Below are 18,527 nucleotides of genomic sequence, written 5' to 3'. Positions count from 1 at the left end.
TCAGGACATCCATGCATATCTCCACAGAGATTCTCCTCACCCACAAGGCTCCATGGATCAGTTTCAACAAATCTATTGACTTTGATTTTCAGAACCAAAACGGTAAAAGGCACCTGTGTACTGGACCATCATGCCCTTTTGAGGGTGCCTGCCGATTTTATTCGCATCAAGGAGGAAGTGGCAAGTAATTTCTCGTTTTCTGGATACCTCGAATGTTTGAGAACATGTTTTCGTCAGCAGGCAAGCGTTGCTTTACGATAGAGTCTTTAGTCGCCAAAGAGAATCATTTAACTACCGAAGATCCTATCCGACCAACGGCACTAAGTTATCCCAACCCCACAGACGCTTTCATGAACACTTACCAGGGTCCAACAGGAAGGTCACTATACCAAAACCCGGAGCTCGTGTTCCCTGAGGCGGTAAACCACCACTCACTGACCATGAACCCTCCCCAGCTAGGAGGGCCGCATCTTCAGCACCCGCACTTCTTTGGGACACAACATCGAGACCCACTTAATTTCTACCCGTGGGTTTTAAGAAACAGGTTCTTTGGACACAGATTTCAAGGTATTTTTCTTCATTGAGAAACGCACAGGGAAACGTTTTCTTTTGCGCACGAGCGCGGGCATGTTTCTGGGCATGTGTGGATGAAAAAGAGAGAGTGTGGGGAGGGAACCGGCTATAATAGACTTTATAGTATGTATACTATCCTGCAGGGTATCTGTGTTGATTGGTACGGGCAATTCAGATGTATTCATTCTCACGTGATGTCAGACGATCATTCCAAAATGTGCAGACCAAATGTAGACCAAATGTAGTCAAAATTTACGGGTGCAAATAAAGTAACTTGAACCTGATGTCTAATAATCAAAGACAATATTAACTATAGCCTACTCACACATTATTTAGGCTGTGTCACCTTGGACGGCAATGGGATTCCATGGGATGACTGCAGTCTACTTGTGTAGTAGGTTTGAACCAGAAGGAGCCACAGGTACAGACAGATAATGCTGGAGACTGCTTATCTTGTTATTCCAATATGGATCTACCCCCGGCTATACTTTAGTATCGGCACAGCGGGAATTAGATAACTGCTATATTCTGTTGTAATAAGTGAAGCTGCCGGAGGTCAACTAAACCATTATTTTTGTAGGCACTAAATCTCTGCGTGACAACACAAAGGCTAAAGTACATCGCAAGGGCAAAAAATAACTACACATGATAACGCTGAGTGCCATATTAAAAATACAGAAAATAAAATGTCTATTGACAAATGCAACGGTTTAACAGCGCTCATGCCGTAGGCTATATGTATTACGGTAGCACAAGTTCAGAATGCTTAATACAATAACTTAGAACCTTAGGAAACAGATCTCCCCACACAATAAAACAAAATAGATTTGAAATAATTAGTTAAAAAAGAAAAACACCTTTCTGAATTCCTGAGGTAAAACAAGTTAACATCATGTCTGAGTAACAACAACACGGCATTGAAGAGTGAGCTAAAGAAAGAACAACATGTTTAACGTCAGTGATGTCTGCGCTTGGTAAATGTTATTAGAGTTAGGCTATTACAATTTAGGCGCATCGGATAGAAGATAGAAGTGTGTGTCTGTGTATTATGTGAAATAGCCTAGTCAATGTAACAATAGATCCAATAGTAATCTCAGCAAAATTCTTGTGATAGAATTAAAAACGTTTAGAATTGTGTATAGGCCTATTTTATATGGAATACCTATCCCTGAACCAAATTAGTGGCATTTTGAGTCCCAAAACATCCTACCAATTATAGCATAAAAATATTAATAAACTGAATATCCTGTCGGTTTGTTAGCCTTAAGAATAATGTTTAGCGCACTAAAAGTTAAAATAGCACATTTGTGTCCGATGGAACCCCCCAAAAAGGTCAGGTTTAAATTATCGTTTCAGATTGGCGCTGATTTGGGCTAAGCAAACTGATTGTTAAGTATCGGTAAGGCTAAATGATTCGACCTATTATTATGACATTGTGATATGTGTTATATTTGAATACCTTAGATTATTACAGATTAATAGATTATTACAACTGTGTTGCTATATTTTCTTATTTCTAATCATAACGCATTCAATTATTTGGGTTAAAATTTGTTTTAAAATGTGTTTTATTCATAGGCTACTGTAAACACTCATGCTTACTGACAACACGTCATTTTTCAACTTTGAATCTGATTGTCATTCCCTTGTCGGCAGGCAACGATGTTACCCAAGATAGTCTTCTCCTCCACGGCCCCTTCGCCAGGAAACCCAAACGCATCCGCACGGCGTTCTCGCCCTCGCAGCTGCTGCGTCTGGAGAGGGCCTTCGAAAAGAACCACTATGTGGTTGGAGCCGAGAGAAAGCAACTGGCCAACAGCCTCAATTTATCGGAAACACAGGTGAACACCCGTATTGAGAAAAACAGCCAGATTCGATTGCTTGGTTAACATCCGTAGTATTTCTATTTTGTACTTTAAGCCCAAACCAATTATGCCCATCACGTGTTTCAAGATTGTGACTAATTAGGCAAATTAATGTTATGAGCGAATACGTCAAATAATAGGCCTAATGATTGTCTTTTATGTAGCCTAAATACATATTCCTATACAGTATAATATTTCCCGCAGTTGAGCATTAAAAACGAACAGAGAGAAAATTACAATCAGGCAACCGCAAAGGCGCTTCAGTAATATGTGCAGATTGGGTTTTTTGCGGATCAGTGGGGATGAGATTTAAATGAAATGCTGTTGTGGTTTAATAGCCTATAGGTGTGATTAACATATATGCTATTATGATAAGGGAGGTAGTGTTTCTTATTTCTTTGTCAACATTAGGCTTAAAATTGTCGGCTACTTATTTTTAATAAATGTGTATCTTCTGCCAGATTGACAGACCTGCCAGGCTAATAGCAACATGCGTATTGGATGCCCATGTCAAGTGTGTGATTTTACTCTCCCTCACTAAAATCCTTATCGCAGTTAAATTCACATTTAACAATAGCAACCCCGCCATAAAGCCATAAAAAATATGCAAATGTCTAATCATTTTATATCCAACGCTTCTAGCGCACGTATCATAGATTACAGTTAAAAGCTAAATGTACTACACACCTGCGACAGGTATGCTATAATCTGTTTAGACACACTTTCCCCTGAACGTGGAGTTCCCGTGTAATTCAATGATGCAAAGTTTAGCAAATTGTATAAATACTAAGTTAGTTTTTTCTAAAGCATTTAGCGTTTACCATCCCCACCACATACAAACACAAACTTATCTTGTAGGCTACTGTTAACTGGTCAGTTATGTGTTAATCATGGCTGTGATGGGCAGGTCCTCATAGGAAGTGTACCATTGGTTACCTGGTGGATAAAAGCGAAAACCAGCTGGAACACCCTCAGCAGCGTCGCTGTATGCTCTGACACGACTCCTCCTCCACAGGTCAAGGTGTGGTTTCAGAACCGGAGGACTAAGTACAAGCGTCAAAAGCTGGAGGAGGAGGGTCCGGATAGTCAGCAGAAGAAGAAGGGCAACCACCACATCAACCGCTGGCGCATTGCCACCAAGCAGGGCAGCTCAGAGGACATCGACGTCACCTCAGAGGACTGAGCTGCCCCTCCAACTCTACGAGGACCAACACCACTCCTATTTATTGTGTCATGTTGTTGAGTATAGTTAGAAGACTGTACAGCAAGAACTAGCGAGTGATCAGCTCAGTCACAAGCGGGGAAGAGCTGGGTTCCATGATGCACAGACTCAGAACTTCACGACACTTGCGTCCTGCATATCTCTGAACTCATCCCAACACAGCCCCCCCCCCTCCCCTCCCCCCCATACAGGTCCCCCACCCCATGACACTAGCTGCCCGATGGGTGAGGGGTCTCCAGGTATACAGCCAACCCTCCCATGCTGCTTCTGTTTGGTTGTGTTTAGTCCTGTTTGTTGTATATAGCGTTCGGGTACCCCCGTCTATGACGTCACAACAACCACCTCGTTCCTGCATGTGTCTGTCAAGTTACAGATATTAACAAATCGTTTTCCAAACCCTCATGCTGTTGCCTGTTTGCCCACAAGGAATCACAGAGTCCTTCAGTGCTTCCTGCAGCCAGCGGCCTTCTCAAAGCCACACGTGGCCAGTCCTGCTCAGGCTGCTGCTGGCAGACCAATCACAGCCCATATATTCAATGAAGAGTTGCTTGAGCATTCTTGGTAAATTATATAACTTATTTATTTTTCTGTCAGATGAAAAAAGCAACATTACCATGAACAGATTTTGTTTCTTTTTGTTGTTGTTATTTCCTCCCGTCCACACAGCGTGTTCCTCTCTGAACTCCAGTATCGGAGCAGGCTGGTGGACGCTTGCATGGATGACAGGACTTCTTTGACAGATTCAGCTCATCAGTCTCTGGTGTGATGGAATGATCTAGAACCATCTAGAATTAACTGATTATTTCCATTCTCTGGATCCAGCACTGATCTCTGGTTAACAACACACAAAATACATTTTCAAGCTACCATTGTTAAAAAAAATTAAGATGTTTTAGAAATAAAAGCATAAAAGAAACGAGATATTCGTCTGATTTGTGACCTATGCCGCTAGGCCTAAATATTCTCCTTTACTGTCCTGAACGTGTCGTTCCAGGTGAAATTTCACTGTCCTGAATGTTTGGTTCCAGGTGAGATATCCACTCTCGTCCACCTCTCATGATGACATCATCCTGCCCTCCCCACCAAGCTGAGTTAGCAGGTGAGGCTCTGGCAGTGTGCCTAACGAGGGGCCACACCTCTCAGAGCCGCTGATAGAAAACAATTACCCCAAGTCACACTCCTCTCCCCGAGCGCAGAGACCCTCTCCTGAGTCAGCAGACGGGAGAGACGGGGGATGCAGAGACTAGAGGGAGGAATGCAGAGAACAAAGCAAGCCCAGAGGAGAGACACAGGAGGGCCGGGAGGACACAGGTGAAGGAGAGCTAGTTAGGAAAGGGAGAGAGATAGAGGGAGAGTGAGATGGAGGGAGAGTGAGATAGAGGGAGAATGAGATAGAGGGAGGAGGAAGAGATATATACACTCAAGACGAAGGGTTTTCGAAAGCGACAATCGAGAAGTTGTTTACCTTCTAGAGTATAACATTCTGCCAGGAATACGTATGTTTGAGAACAGATTGTTTTTATTTGCCTTGCAAGGGAGGCACATCTACTGTTCTCTAATAGTCGAGCCTGTGGTGACTTGTCACGTTGCCCCGCACAACCAACAACCGTGCCATGTTCCCTTGACAACCAGGTAAATAAAACTTATGATAGTAGTGCAGATAAGACATCAAGTGGAAAATGTAAATGAATCAAGTATGATTACATAACTAAACACCAGGCCGAGATAATCCTAAGGGCATTACTCAAGAAGATTATCAGGAAATATTTGCACATCCTTTGACAAATTAAACGCTGCAAATGGGGTTTATTTAGAGTTCACTAAAGTCAGAGTACATCTGATTCAAAATCCTAGTCAATGATCTGTGGATCTGTCAATGTTCAAAGGACCACTTTGCAAACATCTCACCAATACAGCTGCAGTAGTAGCAATAGTACACCCTTTCTCTGTATTTCACACCCTTTCCTAGCAAGCGTTTGTGTAACTCCCCAGTCCCCAGTGACACTGTGAAGCCCGTCGGCTGTGTGGTTAACTGGGCAGCGCTGGGAGGTGCAGGCCCAGTCTGGCTGGTCACATGGCTCCACCAGGGCATGGCTGCTAGTGACCCGGCCAGCCAACATATCAATCACAGCCCTTTATTGTAGGTCACGCTCTTACAATCAGTCGCCATGGCAATGTCCGGCTCTAGTCGTGACACATCGATCTGTGGGGGAAAAAAAAGAAGGAAACCTGTCAATCGTGTAAATGACCTCAATGCACATCACACACACACTGTTCACTGTGTGGAGATACATTTCCAGATATGTGTGTGCATGTATGTGCATGTGTGCATGCGTAGGTGTGTGTGCATGTGTGTATGCACATGTCTGTGTGTGTGTGCGTGTGCGCGTGTGCGTGTGTGTGCCTATGCATGTGTGTGTGTGTGACTGTGTGTGACTGTGTGTGAGCATGTGTTCTGGGATTCCGCGTCCTGCATTGAGACGAGTAACAGTTTAGTTCGCAATCGTCTCTTATATTCTGTAAAGTGTCTCTCACAGGCAGCAATAAAACACACATTTATTGCAAAAGTGCAAATAGAGCCAATTTGGCAGATTAGAGTCCAATTTTGAGCAGCAACTACTAATATTTGAACTGGAGACAGATGGCCGTGGCTCTGAGGCAGAATTTTAATCAGACATCCTGGTAAGTGTGAAACGAGAGAGGGAGGGACAAATTGGGGAGGTGGGGGAGGAAATTGGGAAGAGGGGTGTTCATGTTGCTTTTCGGGGAGGTTTTCGTCTGGTACTCTTGTGAAAGTGCAAAAAAGACCGAAGAATGAAAACCTGTGGCGGCCAAATAACGGAGCCGAGCGTTCACAGGATGGCTGGCGGCACATATGTCTGACGTTTTCTGCCATATGGCAGTCTGTGCTATTTACAGTGGTAATTAAATCCTAAACATCTTTAAAGCTAGTGCTGGCTGGCTCTCTTCACGGAGTTGGTTGGCAAAGGGGAGACAAAGAGAGGGAGAGGAAGATGGAGGGAGGGAGAGTGAAATGATGGCCACTCGCTGCAAGAAAATGACACCTACTGAGGCTAAGGACTAAAGTTAGATTCCAACCAGACAGCCTGGAATGCCAGGCAGACTATGCTCTATCTTCTTGGCACTAGTTGTACTAGTACAACAGTTAGAGCTGAATAGTTGAGAAGAGTTTGGTTGGATGAAATAATGAATATCCCAACCTTTCAACCCTCCAACACAATTAGACCAGGCTACTACTCCTGGTCTTCTGAGCCAGTGAAAATACAGCAGGAAAGAGCAATACTCCAGGGAGAGTGCGGGGTGACTGTAGCAATTGAAAGGCTAGGGAGGGCAAAGGAAGGCTAGAGGCCTAAACCAGCCTCATCACCACGCAACATGCTTGGCTCTGCTACAAGTAAAAAATAAGAAAAAAGGACAATTGAAGGCTAGCAAAAGCTAAGAAAGGCTAGCAAGATGGCAGAAAGGCTTGCAAGGGCTAGAGTGCAATAGGGCAGTCTTGTGAGGCATAGTTGAGGTTAGTTAGGGAAACAAAAGGCTAGCAACACCAAGCAAGTGATATGGAAAGTGAGGTCTAGCAAGGTCTAGTTATTATTGAAGGCTAATGGGGCTAGCGAGGGATAGGGAAGGCTATTAAGAGCTAAGGAAGGATATCTAGGGCTTGTGAGGGCAAGGGAAGGTTAGTGGCTGCTAGGGAAGGCTAGCTAAGGCTAGAAAGCAATGGGAAAAGCTAGCAAGATAAAGTCAAGGCTAATGAGGCCTACAGTGGCCTAGGGAAGGCTAGCTAGGCTAGCCAGGGACAGTCAAGAGTAGTGAGGGCTTGAGAAGGCTAGTTAGAACCAGAACCTGAGACATCTGAGGGAAGAGGCTGATGGCCAGGGGCAGCGCCAGGCTGAAGGCTCCCAGGCACACCACACTGTGGGTGGGAAGGACTAGTCTCCTGTGCTTCTGGAGGAAGGGGAACCTGGAACACAGGAACACAGTTGTATAGAACCCTGTGCACTCACACAGCCTGGAACACAGGAACACAGGTATCTACAGAACCCTGTACATTCATACGGCATGGAAGAGAGAAGTGGAGGCACCCACGAGCACACTGCACGCTCACACAGCAGAGGAGGAGGAACGCAGCTGTCACAGAACACACATCAGACACACAGATCATATGAGGAGGCTATTAGTCACAAATACATATTCTTACACATGAATTTACAACAGCACCGCTTAAGTCTCCCTTGTGGGTTTAATACCAGTTATACAGCCTTCATTTTCCCTCCCTCCCTTCTTCCCGCCCTCGCTCCTTCCTTCCATCCACTGAGCTTCTCTTCAGTGTGTGGGACAGATCCCCCAGCAGGAGCCTGAGATAGGCCGTCTCCCCTCGCTCCCTCCCTCCCTCACCCCCACCCCCTCCCCCAGTGACGCCTCTCTCTAACGAGGGGAGCTGCTGCCTAATGAAGGAGCTCATTAACACGTGCGCCTGCCTCGCTTTAATTAGCCTACACATGTTTAGGAAGGAGAGAAAGAAGACGGCAAGGGAAGAAGTCAAAGAGAAAAAGTGAGTGCGTGTGGGAAAGAGAAAGAGTGAGTGAGTGTGAGTGAGTGAGTGTGAGTAAGAGACAGAGTGAGTGAGTGAGGGAGTAAATGAGTGAGCGAGTGAAAGGTTCAGAGGGGAAGGGATGAATAAATGGAAGGAGAGAAGCAGGGCAAGATGAAATGAGAAAAACCCACCGCTAACTTTACTTCTGTACTTTATCACATGTTGAAAACCAGAGAGGGGAGAACAAGTTTGTCATCTCCCTATCCTCTGAGGGTGGTGTGTGTGTGTGCGTGTGTATAGGTGTGTGTGTAGCTGTGTGTGTAGGAGGGGCCTGGCTGCTGTTATTACCCCTTCTCTGCTCTCAGCAGTGTAATCCATCACAGCGGGCCCACAGCCACCCCCTGCCCTCCTGTTCCCGCATCATTGAGAGCCACTGAGGGTAAGCTGACCTGGAGGATTGCTGAGCGTCCACCCCCCCCAATCAACATCCCCGCACCCCTCCTCCCCCAACCCCGACCCAGCCTCTCTCTTTTCACTATCTCCCCCCTTCCCTCACGCCCCCGCCCACTCATTCATTCCCCTCAGTCCCAGGAAACCCAAGCACACCTGGCCCCTCAGCGGGCTGGGGCTGGGACAGGCGCTGTCAGAGTGCACAAAGAGCGCAGCATTCTTCTACATGCCGCTGGTCCAGCCTGGCTGTCTATCACCGAGCCTCCGAATAAACACCTCACATCATTAACCATCCATTACAGTCACATCAGGCGGGGCAGAACCTCTGGAGTCAGGATGGTTCAGTTCTGCTCGGATTAAACAGGGAACACACTGAGGAGGGACAGGCGGGAGGAGGAGGAAGAGAATGAGATGTGGACGCCTAATAGAAGAAGCCAGAAAAAACGTCTGTTTTCATTCCACATCTCTGCTCAGGCAGCAGTTTGGACTAGAGTCTATAATAGACTACCACAGACTTCAACACAGTCTGTAAAAGACTCCCACAGCCTTACCTCTCTAGCATGGCCATGATGAAGGGGGGCAGCAGGAGGATAGGCATAGGCAGGACCACTCTGGTGAGTGCCGTGTCGAGAAGGGCCTGGAGGTAACACAGTAACCAACCAACAGAGCTGTATGTAGTACAGACCCCAGTCACAACCCAGCCGTACACAGACCCCAATCAAAACCCAGACCTCCAAAGTACATATCACAGACCCCAGTCACAGCCCAGCCCTATATGGTACCGTGTGGGGCCTCTGTCCTGGTTCTACTCACGTGCCTGGCAGCCAGTCTGGAGGTGCCCACCGCCTTCCCGCTGTCGTCCAACACACTGATGCCCTCCGACAGCTCCGAGTGGCGCATGAGGAGCACGTTACACACGTTTGCACCGGCTGGGGACCAGAGCAACACGTGAACAGGAAAGCAGATCAGCATCCTCCTCAGACCCTGACCCCTCTGACCTGTATAGTCCTCAGACCCTGACCCCTCTGACCTGTATAGTCCTCAGACCCTGACCCCTCTGACCTGTATAGTCCTCACACCCTGAGCTCCCACTATCATTACAGATACTCCACACACACCACAGGCACACCACAGACACAACACAAACACAACACAGACCAGACACAACACAACACAAACACAAACAGACCAGACACAACACAAACACAACACAGACCAGACACAACACAAACACCACAGACACAACACTGAGTCGGAGCGGACTACAGGTCATCTGAAGTTTTTTTTCTTTCTCAATAGTGGGGGTGGCGGATCAGGGTCCCCATGAAACTGGGGGGGGATGTATCCCCCCGGCCCCCCACCATCTGTGCCCCTGCATCAACTATAACAGTCAGTCTGCCAGAAAGGTCAATGCACTCAAGCTACCAGGAGCAGTGTTTTCATCATGTGATATATCCATGTGTGCCACTATGACAACAGAATGCACAAAATATGCTAATTTACACAGACCTGTGTCCTTGACTCTAATAAGAAGACGAAAAAGTCATTTTAAAGAGTTTAGTGTTGTCGCCGGAAGCCATTTTAATTTAAGACAGCAGGGTTGGGAGTTATCTCTACTGAGGGCTGTGGCTGGAGGCTCGGTGGGAGAGAGGAATTCAATTGACTGAGTAAATAGCTCCTTTACCTACAAGGGATTTTTATCCAGACCAATTAATAGTGGAATGGTGGGGGGGGGGGGGAGGTGTGCTAACACACAGAGGGGGGAACTCCTAGTTAAACTCAGAGCTTTCCTGCGCAGCACTGGGAATTATGGGTATGTGTTTCAATGGAGAACAAGGTCAATGACATGACATGACTCATGACTCATTTTATTCCTGTTTATTGTGATCATTGCTCATCATTATGTTGACCATTGTTTAAATGTAATTGGCCGGGTTTCCCAGATTCGTTAAGAAGCTCTTAATGCTAAGAGCGTCTTAAGAACGTTCTAAGGGCGCTCTCTCTCTCGAACGCTGTTAGAACGTTCTTAAGAAGATCTTAGCGTTAGAGCTTCTTAACGAATCTGGGAAACCCGGCCACTATTATTTTAAATACATGCTGCCTAAACTGGGGAGACTTAAAATAAATGTAATTGAAAGTCATGGAAAATACTTTGAGTATAATTTATATATATATATATGTATCTGAGGTAACTAAAGTTACCTAAAAAATATAATTGAGAAATGAGGGGGGGGAAAGAATGATCCCTGTGTGTTTTCCTGGAGTCAAAACTGTTTCCCTGAAGAAGTATTTTAGAATCTAATTGAACGACAATCTGGTGCTTGATTAGGTTATTACAAATGACTTAGACTTAAGTAACCTAAAGACAAACAAGAGGACACATTTCAAAAGGTCCTTTTGTTTTGTTTGGCTCAATTAGACATTTTAATTACCTTTTTTATACAGGAATACAGAAAACTACAACGACAACAACAACGCCCAAACAAGAAGCAGGTAAGCAGCCTCGACATGGAGACCGTTTTGGGGGTAATTATCCTATTTGTTTTCAGCAGCGTGGATCTAAGAAGGAGCCAATTACCAGGCGAGGGCTGGGCAGAACCAACCTGCTGATTTAATTAGGGAGGCCGGAGGGGCAGGGGTGGGGGGCAGGCAAACAATTTAATTACAACCCAGAAGCCTTGGGGCATTGTGGGAGAGACTATTTTTGTCCCCCGGGTGTGAGTGTGTGTTTGTGTGTGTGAGGGGGGAGGTGACATGAAAACAGCCTTGTGGATCCACACAAGCCTGACGTAACTGAGCTGCCATCTCTAACCCTCCAGAGCAGACTCTGCTTCATCAACACAACAACATCCAGGTGTCTGTCAAAACAGTCACTCTCCAGCAGAACCTCCACCAGCTCAGTTCGTAGACATGATTAAATCACTTGACTACATCTAGTAGCGTCATAGTGGGGTGTTCTGTTAGTCGGGTGTTCTGTTAGTGGGGTGTTCTGTTAGTGGGGTGTTCTGTTAGTGGGGTGTTCTGTTAGTCGGGTGTTTGTGTCCGTACCCACAGCAGGGAAAGGGATGAACCTCTGGAGCAGAAAGCGAGTGGCTGGGCGGAACTTGTCGGCTCTCTGCACCAGGACCTTCAACCCCACCTGCAAAACAAACAACACCAAACAATAAGAAGACAGGAAACAAACAATTATGCAATAACCTTTCATGCTCTGAAGGCTATTATCATCCCGGCCCTCGTTCACGCTCGCTCAAATTGCAACGCAGTCTCTCAATTAACGAGGTGCCACGGAAAGGCGTGTTTGTTGCTATGGCAACCGTCACGGTGTGGCAGCGTCACGTGCACCTGGAGACCTTCTCCATGGTAACGGATCTTCTAGGCAACCACGCTGGGCCTGTATCACCACAGGTGCTATTGTCTCTGGTGAAATGACAAACTATAATTACCAACATTTTGTTAAAAAGTTATTTCTGAAAGTGAGAAAAAAAGTAACTAAACCAGTTGGATTGTTCTGAAATCAGACTGACAGGCTTCTGACTTGTGAGTGAGTACTGTGAATGCTGCTGGCCCTCCTAGGCCCTCTGCTTAACCCCCTCCACCTCTCCAACCCCCAGGTCCACTTCTCCTGCTCCAGCCCTCGCAGGGGGTGGTCAGTGAGGCGCAGGGTTAATTGGTGAGCCCCCCCCCCCCCCCCCCCCCCCCCTGACTCTGTGTGATCTCCTCGTCGCCGTGCCTACAGGCTCTACCCAGAGGCCCAGCAGGATAGTTAATTGGCTGTGCTGGAACCATGCATCCCCACACAGCTCTGAGGCGCACTGGTGACTCCTCCTCCTCACCTTCTCCACTCCACTTCTCACCCAAACCTCCCTGGCCTATCCCCAGACTGGGCCGAGCCGCCGCAGGGCGGCGTCATGGAAACTCACAGCAATGGAGAGTGCGCTGGTCACCGCGCCCACGTAGCCCAGGCAGAACGTGGAGACGGGAGTCGGCTGCAACAGAAATTCCGTCAGCATTCATGACGGCACGGGGAGCTGGGTCACGTCAAGATGCTGGGACAGGTCTGCCGTACCTTGGTGGCGTTGCGGTTGCTGTAGTTGACACATGCGTTGTGACTCTGGTTCAGCCACTGTGAGGAAACAGGACAGGCTGAGGTAAATAACCTGCACATTACTAAGATTTTTGTATCCCGATGCCGTCGTCACCGTGGCAATTTATGGCTATTTTTGTTCTGAAGAGTTCATGTTACAGTCCAAATCAAATGCATGTTTATGTATATACAGTCATTTTTATCACAGGGGGTGTCACAGGTGACCATAGATCACCACTAAGCTCAAACCTGTACCCTCTGAGAAGTTGAGACTATGAAACTCCCCTAGAAGGAAGGCTGGAGCGAGGCTCAGGGTTAGGGTCAGTGAGGCATCCTCCTCTAGAGAAGGAGGCCAGGGCTAAAGCCAGTGACTGGGATCTGGTTCAATGACCCAAGACATCTTTGGGTGCCCCGACGGCCTCGTAGGCTGAGGTCTTACCACAGGGGCCCGAGTTTGAATCCAGCCTGGGCTATTTCATGCATGTCCTCCCCTCTCTCTTTCCCCTACCTTTCCTGTCACTCTTCATTATCTCTATCCAATAAAGCAGAAAGGCCCGGAAATATGTCATCAAATGTTTTTACAAGCACACAAAATACAATGAGGTATGCTAGTTGAAAGGGCTGTACCTGCCAGAAGATGGAGGACAGCAGGGTCTGGTTGGGTAGGAGGAGACCGATCACCTGACAACAACAAACACCACTAAGCAACACACACAGAGCGCCGGGACACACGGCAACATGTCATGAACGTGTGTTTTCAGAGCTGGAGTAACAGGGTTGGAACACACAGCTAGTCCTGCTGCTGTGGCTGGTTAGGAACTCTGCTTACCACTGGTGTGCCAAAAGGAATATAACCTACGGAGTAAAGGAAGATACCACGTGTTATACTGCATGCATATATATATTACCTATGTTTTTATATGATTAAATGATCTAAACTGTTATACTCCATACAGAATATATATTAGCTACACTGTGAAGGAAGATACGTTACATATACGGTACTAACTATACTATTAAACAAAACATACAGGAATAGATTAAATACATGTAGTAATTACAATGTTATACCACCTATAGTGGTGTAAGATAACGGATATTGACCTGGGAAGTTCACGTTCAGTAAACCAGACTCTTGATCCTGGAATAATCCTGTTACCATGACGGGCTCCTGATGTCAGCGACATGCTGGAGCACTAACGATGTGTCTGCAGCGCTGCTGTTCCAGCAGGCCCTGCACTGTCAGGCACCTGGGAGGATGTCACACCTGGACCACCACGCCTCACCCTCCGTGTCAGGCGCTGGCCTTTAAATGGCTGTTTTGACGCTTGACCAAAATACTCCTCTTTCTCAGCAGACCCAACAGAGGGTTGGCGTCGCCGTGGGAGACGAGCTTTAATCAGCGCCCAGCTGCGTGTGACCTTCTGCAGCTCCGAGACACCGTGAGGATTCCTGGGGAGCCGTGACAGACCCCGGGGCAAAAGGCTCTCTGACGGGCAACATGACCTGCCCCTGTACCCCCCCTCTCCCCCCACCCCCAGTCTCCTCCCCTCCACACCTTCCCCCTGCATCCCCCCTCCCCCCTATACCACCCGCCCAAAACACCCACACCTCACCCCTCTTCCCCCCACCCCACTTCCCCAGCTCCCTCCTCACCCCTGCAGATGCACACCTCTCACCCGTCCCTCCCCACCTCACCTCCCCTCCCCCTTGCGTACCTGACATCCGAAAGGGCATGAGGATCTTGTCCCCAGTGTCAGGGTGGAGGATGGCCTGCAGTGTGTCGGGGAGCAAGGGTGAGGGCAGAGAGGGGGAGTGGGAGGGAGAGGTAGGATTGGGAGGGAGGGAAGTACAGAGTGAGTGTGTGTGTAGGGTGTGTGTATGTGTGTGTGTGTGTAGAATGTGTGTAGGTGTACTTGTGTGCGTGTGTGTAAACTGTGTATTTGTGTAAGTTTACTTCTGTGTGTGTGTGTGTGTGTGTGTGTGTGTGTGTGTGTGTGTGTGTGTGTGTGTGTGTGTGTGTGTGTGTGTGTGTGTGTGTGTGTGTGTGTGTGTGAGAAACATAAAAAAAACAGATCTTACCTGTTTTATCTTTTGAGCTTGCCAAAGCTGCAAAACATATTCATACATACATCAACAGCTTTGTCAACTTCTCTTTCATAACAGAACCATCCAGCATAATTTCCACTGGCTTTGATGAGCACTTGTGTGCTGTTAGGTATCCCATGGTAACACAGCATAGCAGGACCCTTTGTGACTCCTGCCAGGCTGCTGTGACCTCTAACCTCCCCAGACACCTGGCTTCCACCACTCCCCAACGTAGCCTCGGACCAATCAACACACCCTGAACACTCCGCAGTGTCTTCTTTCAAAAACAACACACACACCCCTACCTACCTACCCGACTAGACCAAAGCACACACAACCCTACAGTCCCTGTCTACCTATTTACCCGACTCGACAAAAGCATCAGCACTGGGACATAGGAAAAGCTGACCTTGAGCTCACTGACTAACTAGCAGTGACCAAGCGTTGTGAAGGGACACTTCCATCAATGTTTTCTACAGCTGTGTCCAACCATGCTCCCTTATCAATACAGCTGACTTAATCTGTGTTACGTTTTTTTTGTGTGTGTGGGGGGGGGGGGGGGTTGAATTTTTACACTAGAAAGTGTACTTAAAATACCCCATGAAGCATCATGAAATGTCCTTCACAAGCATGGTATGTTTATACTACAAATACCACAATGCAACACTCCTGCATGCCTGTTCTAGGTTCTGGCAATTCCTTAGGTGAATCATTTGTTTGAATATGAGATTAGATCACTTTCTGGTTGGGTTAACTAGCAGGGAAAATATTGATTTTGATGAATTGCTAGCTAACTTGCTTTACCAGGTCCTACTGTAACTTTTTAACCATGAAAAACAAACTAGAGCAACATTTCCTCTCTCACAAAAGTGCAACCTGAACAACAAAAATACAATTTCAATAAAGACATTTATAATTACTTAGCTTTTATGCAAGTCATTTGTGTGAATGTTCAAACGTGACACCATGCCGTCTTATTTGCAAATAAGACGTTGCAAAATGATGACAAGGTAGTAACAAAACAGTCTCCGAAATTGCAGTTATATTTCGTTACCCTGTTACCCTCTGCAGGGCCCCTAGATAGTGGTTCAGATGTGTGGAATAGGGGACCAGTGAACCAGGGTTCACAGGTCAAACACAGTTGCTGATCGAGAGGAGTTTGTGTGGATGATGTCATACTGAGAGTCCATTACCTGGGCGTTGGTCACCCCTGTAGGGAGAGTTCCATGATGGAAATGGTCTAGGAGATCCAGACACTCCTGAAGACTTTTCTGACGTAAACAAAACAATAACAACATTATCATATCCCTCCTAAAGGAAATCAAGTCCTTAAAAGGTTATGTCCATGTACCTTGTAGGATTCATTAGAGGTTAGATGGCCCGTTTTGTTCTAATTAGCTTGCCATCTGCATGAGCTGAAGTGTGAGTGTCTGTGTGTGTGTGTGTGTGTGTGTGTGTGTGTGTGTAATTTGGTGAGTGAGTTAAAGTGGGACATCCAGCCTCATCATTAGGGCAAGTCAAGGCCATGTCTGGCCCAGCAGGGTGCCGAGGGTGCTGGGATCTGACACCTCCTCCCTACGTCTCCCCCCTCACTCCCTCTCCCACCCTCGCTCCCAGCTGCCCTGCACGTCCACACCTCCTCCCCTCCCAAGAGAAAACCCTGTTATTACTGTCACCAATGAGCCTGCTAACAGCTTCATTACCCTGGGCAATACAGCCCTGATCACCCTTTCTCTCTCTCACACACACACACATACATACACACAAGCCAGAGCCTGGAGACAGCCATGACAACCCAGATGAACTCCAGTAGCACAGGCTTTACCTAAGTTCATTACTAGATGGTTTGTACCACAGTAAACATGGGTGCCATGTTGGGTAACAACACTGTCTCTGGGGAGAAATGGGGACCATGTTTGGTCATAGCAGGAAGCTGGGGACCATGTTGGGTCATAACAGGAAGCTGGGGACCATGTTGGGTCATAACAGGAAGCTGGGGACCATGTTGGATCATATCCGGAAGCTAGAGACCATGTTGGGTCATACGTATACCAGGAAGCTGGGGACCATGTTGGGTCGTACGTATACCAGGAAGCTGGGGGCCATGTTGGGTCATACGTATAACAGGAAGCTGGGTACCTCTGACACAAACAGGGTCCTCGGGTCAATCACATCCAGGAAGTGTCTGAATCTGCCAACAAACGTGCTCTGAGAGAGGGGGATATGGAGAGAGATAAGAAAGGGAGGAAGAGAGAGGGAGAGAGAAAGTGACAGAAAGATAAGGAGAGAAAGGTGGGGGTTGGGGGGGTGAAGAGATGAAGGGAGAAGGAGTAAGAAAGAAGACACTTATAAAATAAGGCGATAAGGGGAAGACTCAACCCCCATCGGCACAGGCCAATAATAATTTGTAAATGATTAGTGTTCAAGTAACAAGGACTCCTATTTACTGATCCAGTTTGTGTGAGGCCCTTCTCCAGACGCCAGTGGCAGCTGTTTCTGAGGAGGCGTGGGCACTGGTGTGCCAGTTGTTTAAGCCTGCCAGGTGGGTTCATTAATACCTCCTACCAACTATGTCCCTCCCCTACCAGAACACTGAAGCAGTTTGCTTCAGAGGCAATTAATTCAAAAGGTTTTTGCGTTTATAATGTTTTTTTCCACATCCCTGAACAGACTGAACACAGCGGGGAATGGTAGCAGTCATGACTCCTGATCAAAACCTCATTATAGAACATATGAATATGAATGTAACCGGGCTATGCACCAACTGTAACTTCTGATGTTTAACATATGGATTGAGTTCTTTGGAGAGTGGCAGGTGTGAATGGGAGATTCTTCCCCTCGGACCATTAGAGATTCTTGTTCAAGTCCCCGACTCTCCTAGATAGCACGTTATAGTTTTTTTTTATCCCCCCCCCAACCCCCCCCCCTCCCCCCCCCTCCCCCCCCCCCCCCCCCTCCCCCAATCGCTGCAATATAGTTGGCATGCCCAAATCTCCAGCTGGCTGTCACGGTGCCAAACATCCGATTTGCAGCCGCCTTCCTCTCTCTCATCTGGGTAACAGTGTGGGTACAGAGAGTACTAACGGTTCACTAAGACTTTGTGTAATGAGTGGTAGCATATTGCACACGAATCAGCCTGGCCTTTCGTCATGTTACATGCTACATTATATGTTACGGCTTTCAGCAGCCTACAAACACAGTACTTCAGATACATATTATCTCTGTTTTGCGTCTTGCATTGATATATTCAATATAATTTTTAGCTAACCTGGTCGAAACGGCACTTGCCATACTGGAATACTGGATAACATTCAGCGGATTCTTGCATTGTAGCGTGAAGTTGAGCATGTGCTGTCAGGCGAACGAGTTGTTTACAACGTAGCGAACTTTGGAACCCTCGTCAGAAATTGTAAGCTGTCGTCATTAACACAAAATAGTTTCGCTGTTGGCTAGTTAATGTAGTTTTTTTCCTCCAGCATTCATGTCTTTTATTCAGGCAACTAGAGAACACTGACTACATTTCCCATGAAGCATAAGCACGCTTGATTAAGAGTAGAAAGCGAAAACTGTGTGAAACATCGGTCAGTATGGTACCATGGGAATGCTCCCTCAAGCTACTCCAGCTTTCTGAAACTGGACACTTTGATGTGAGCCAAATATGTGTTTGTTGCATATACATGCTTTAAAGAG

At 46.9% G+C, this 18,527-nt stretch overlaps 2 protein-coding genes across 9 annotated transcripts; one reads left to right on the top strand and one right to left on the bottom strand.

Moving 5' to 3' along the window:
- emx1 (empty spiracles homeobox 1) lies at window positions 1–4,667 on the top strand. 2 transcript variants are annotated; one of them, XR_006955530.1, is made up of 4 exons: window positions 1–567; window positions 2,230–2,414; window positions 3,454–4,221; window positions 4,327–4,667. XR_006955530.1 is itself a non-coding variant. In XM_047014885.1 (3 exons), exons 1-3 carry the CDS (start codon window positions 213–215, stop codon window positions 3,619–3,621), a joined length of 708 nt encoding a protein of 235 aa, XP_046870841.1. In that variant the 5' UTR covers window positions 1–212; the 3' UTR covers window positions 3,622–4,667. The 2 variants fall into 2 exon arrangements, 1 of the variants encoding a protein (XP_046870841.1); XM_047014885.1 differs by having other exon boundaries at window positions 3,454–4,667.
- A 494-nt stretch (window positions 4,668–5,161) lies between these two features.
- sfxn5a (sideroflexin 5a) lies at window positions 5,162–18,436 on the bottom strand. Of its 7 annotated transcripts, none has more exons than XM_047014836.1 (14): window positions 18,106–18,430; window positions 16,977–17,045; window positions 16,031–16,108; window positions 14,832–14,858; window positions 14,468–14,522; window positions 13,579–13,604; window positions 13,377–13,430; window positions 12,732–12,788; window positions 12,586–12,651; window positions 11,718–11,804; window positions 9,483–9,594; window positions 9,217–9,302; window positions 7,525–7,642; window positions 5,162–5,863 (listed from the first exon to the last, which is right to left on the bottom strand). In XM_047014836.1, the coding sequence occupies exons 1-14, from the start codon at window positions 18,163–18,165 to the stop codon at window positions 5,820–5,822; spliced, it is 939 nt and encodes a 312-aa protein (XP_046870792.1). In that variant the 5' UTR covers window positions 18,166–18,430; the 3' UTR covers window positions 5,162–5,819. The 7 variants fall into 7 exon arrangements, with proteins under 7 accessions (XP_046870792.1, XP_046870775.1, XP_046870783.1 ...); XM_047014819.1 differs by having other exon boundaries at window positions 9,217–9,333; window positions 11,714–11,804; window positions 18,106–18,425; XM_047014827.1 differs by having other exon boundaries at window positions 9,479–9,594; window positions 11,714–11,804; window positions 18,106–18,419.
- Between the last annotated feature and the right edge of the window lie 91 nt (window positions 18,437–18,527).

This window comes from Hypomesus transpacificus, chromosome 3, assembly GCF_021917145.1.
Source record: "Hypomesus transpacificus isolate Combined female chromosome 3, fHypTra1, whole genome shotgun sequence".
In the NCBI taxonomy this organism is placed as follows: Eukaryota; Metazoa; Chordata; class Actinopteri; order Osmeriformes; family Osmeridae; genus Hypomesus; species Hypomesus transpacificus.
Note: the sequence above shows the minus strand (reverse complement) of the source record. Positions and strands in the feature narration are given on the sequence as shown.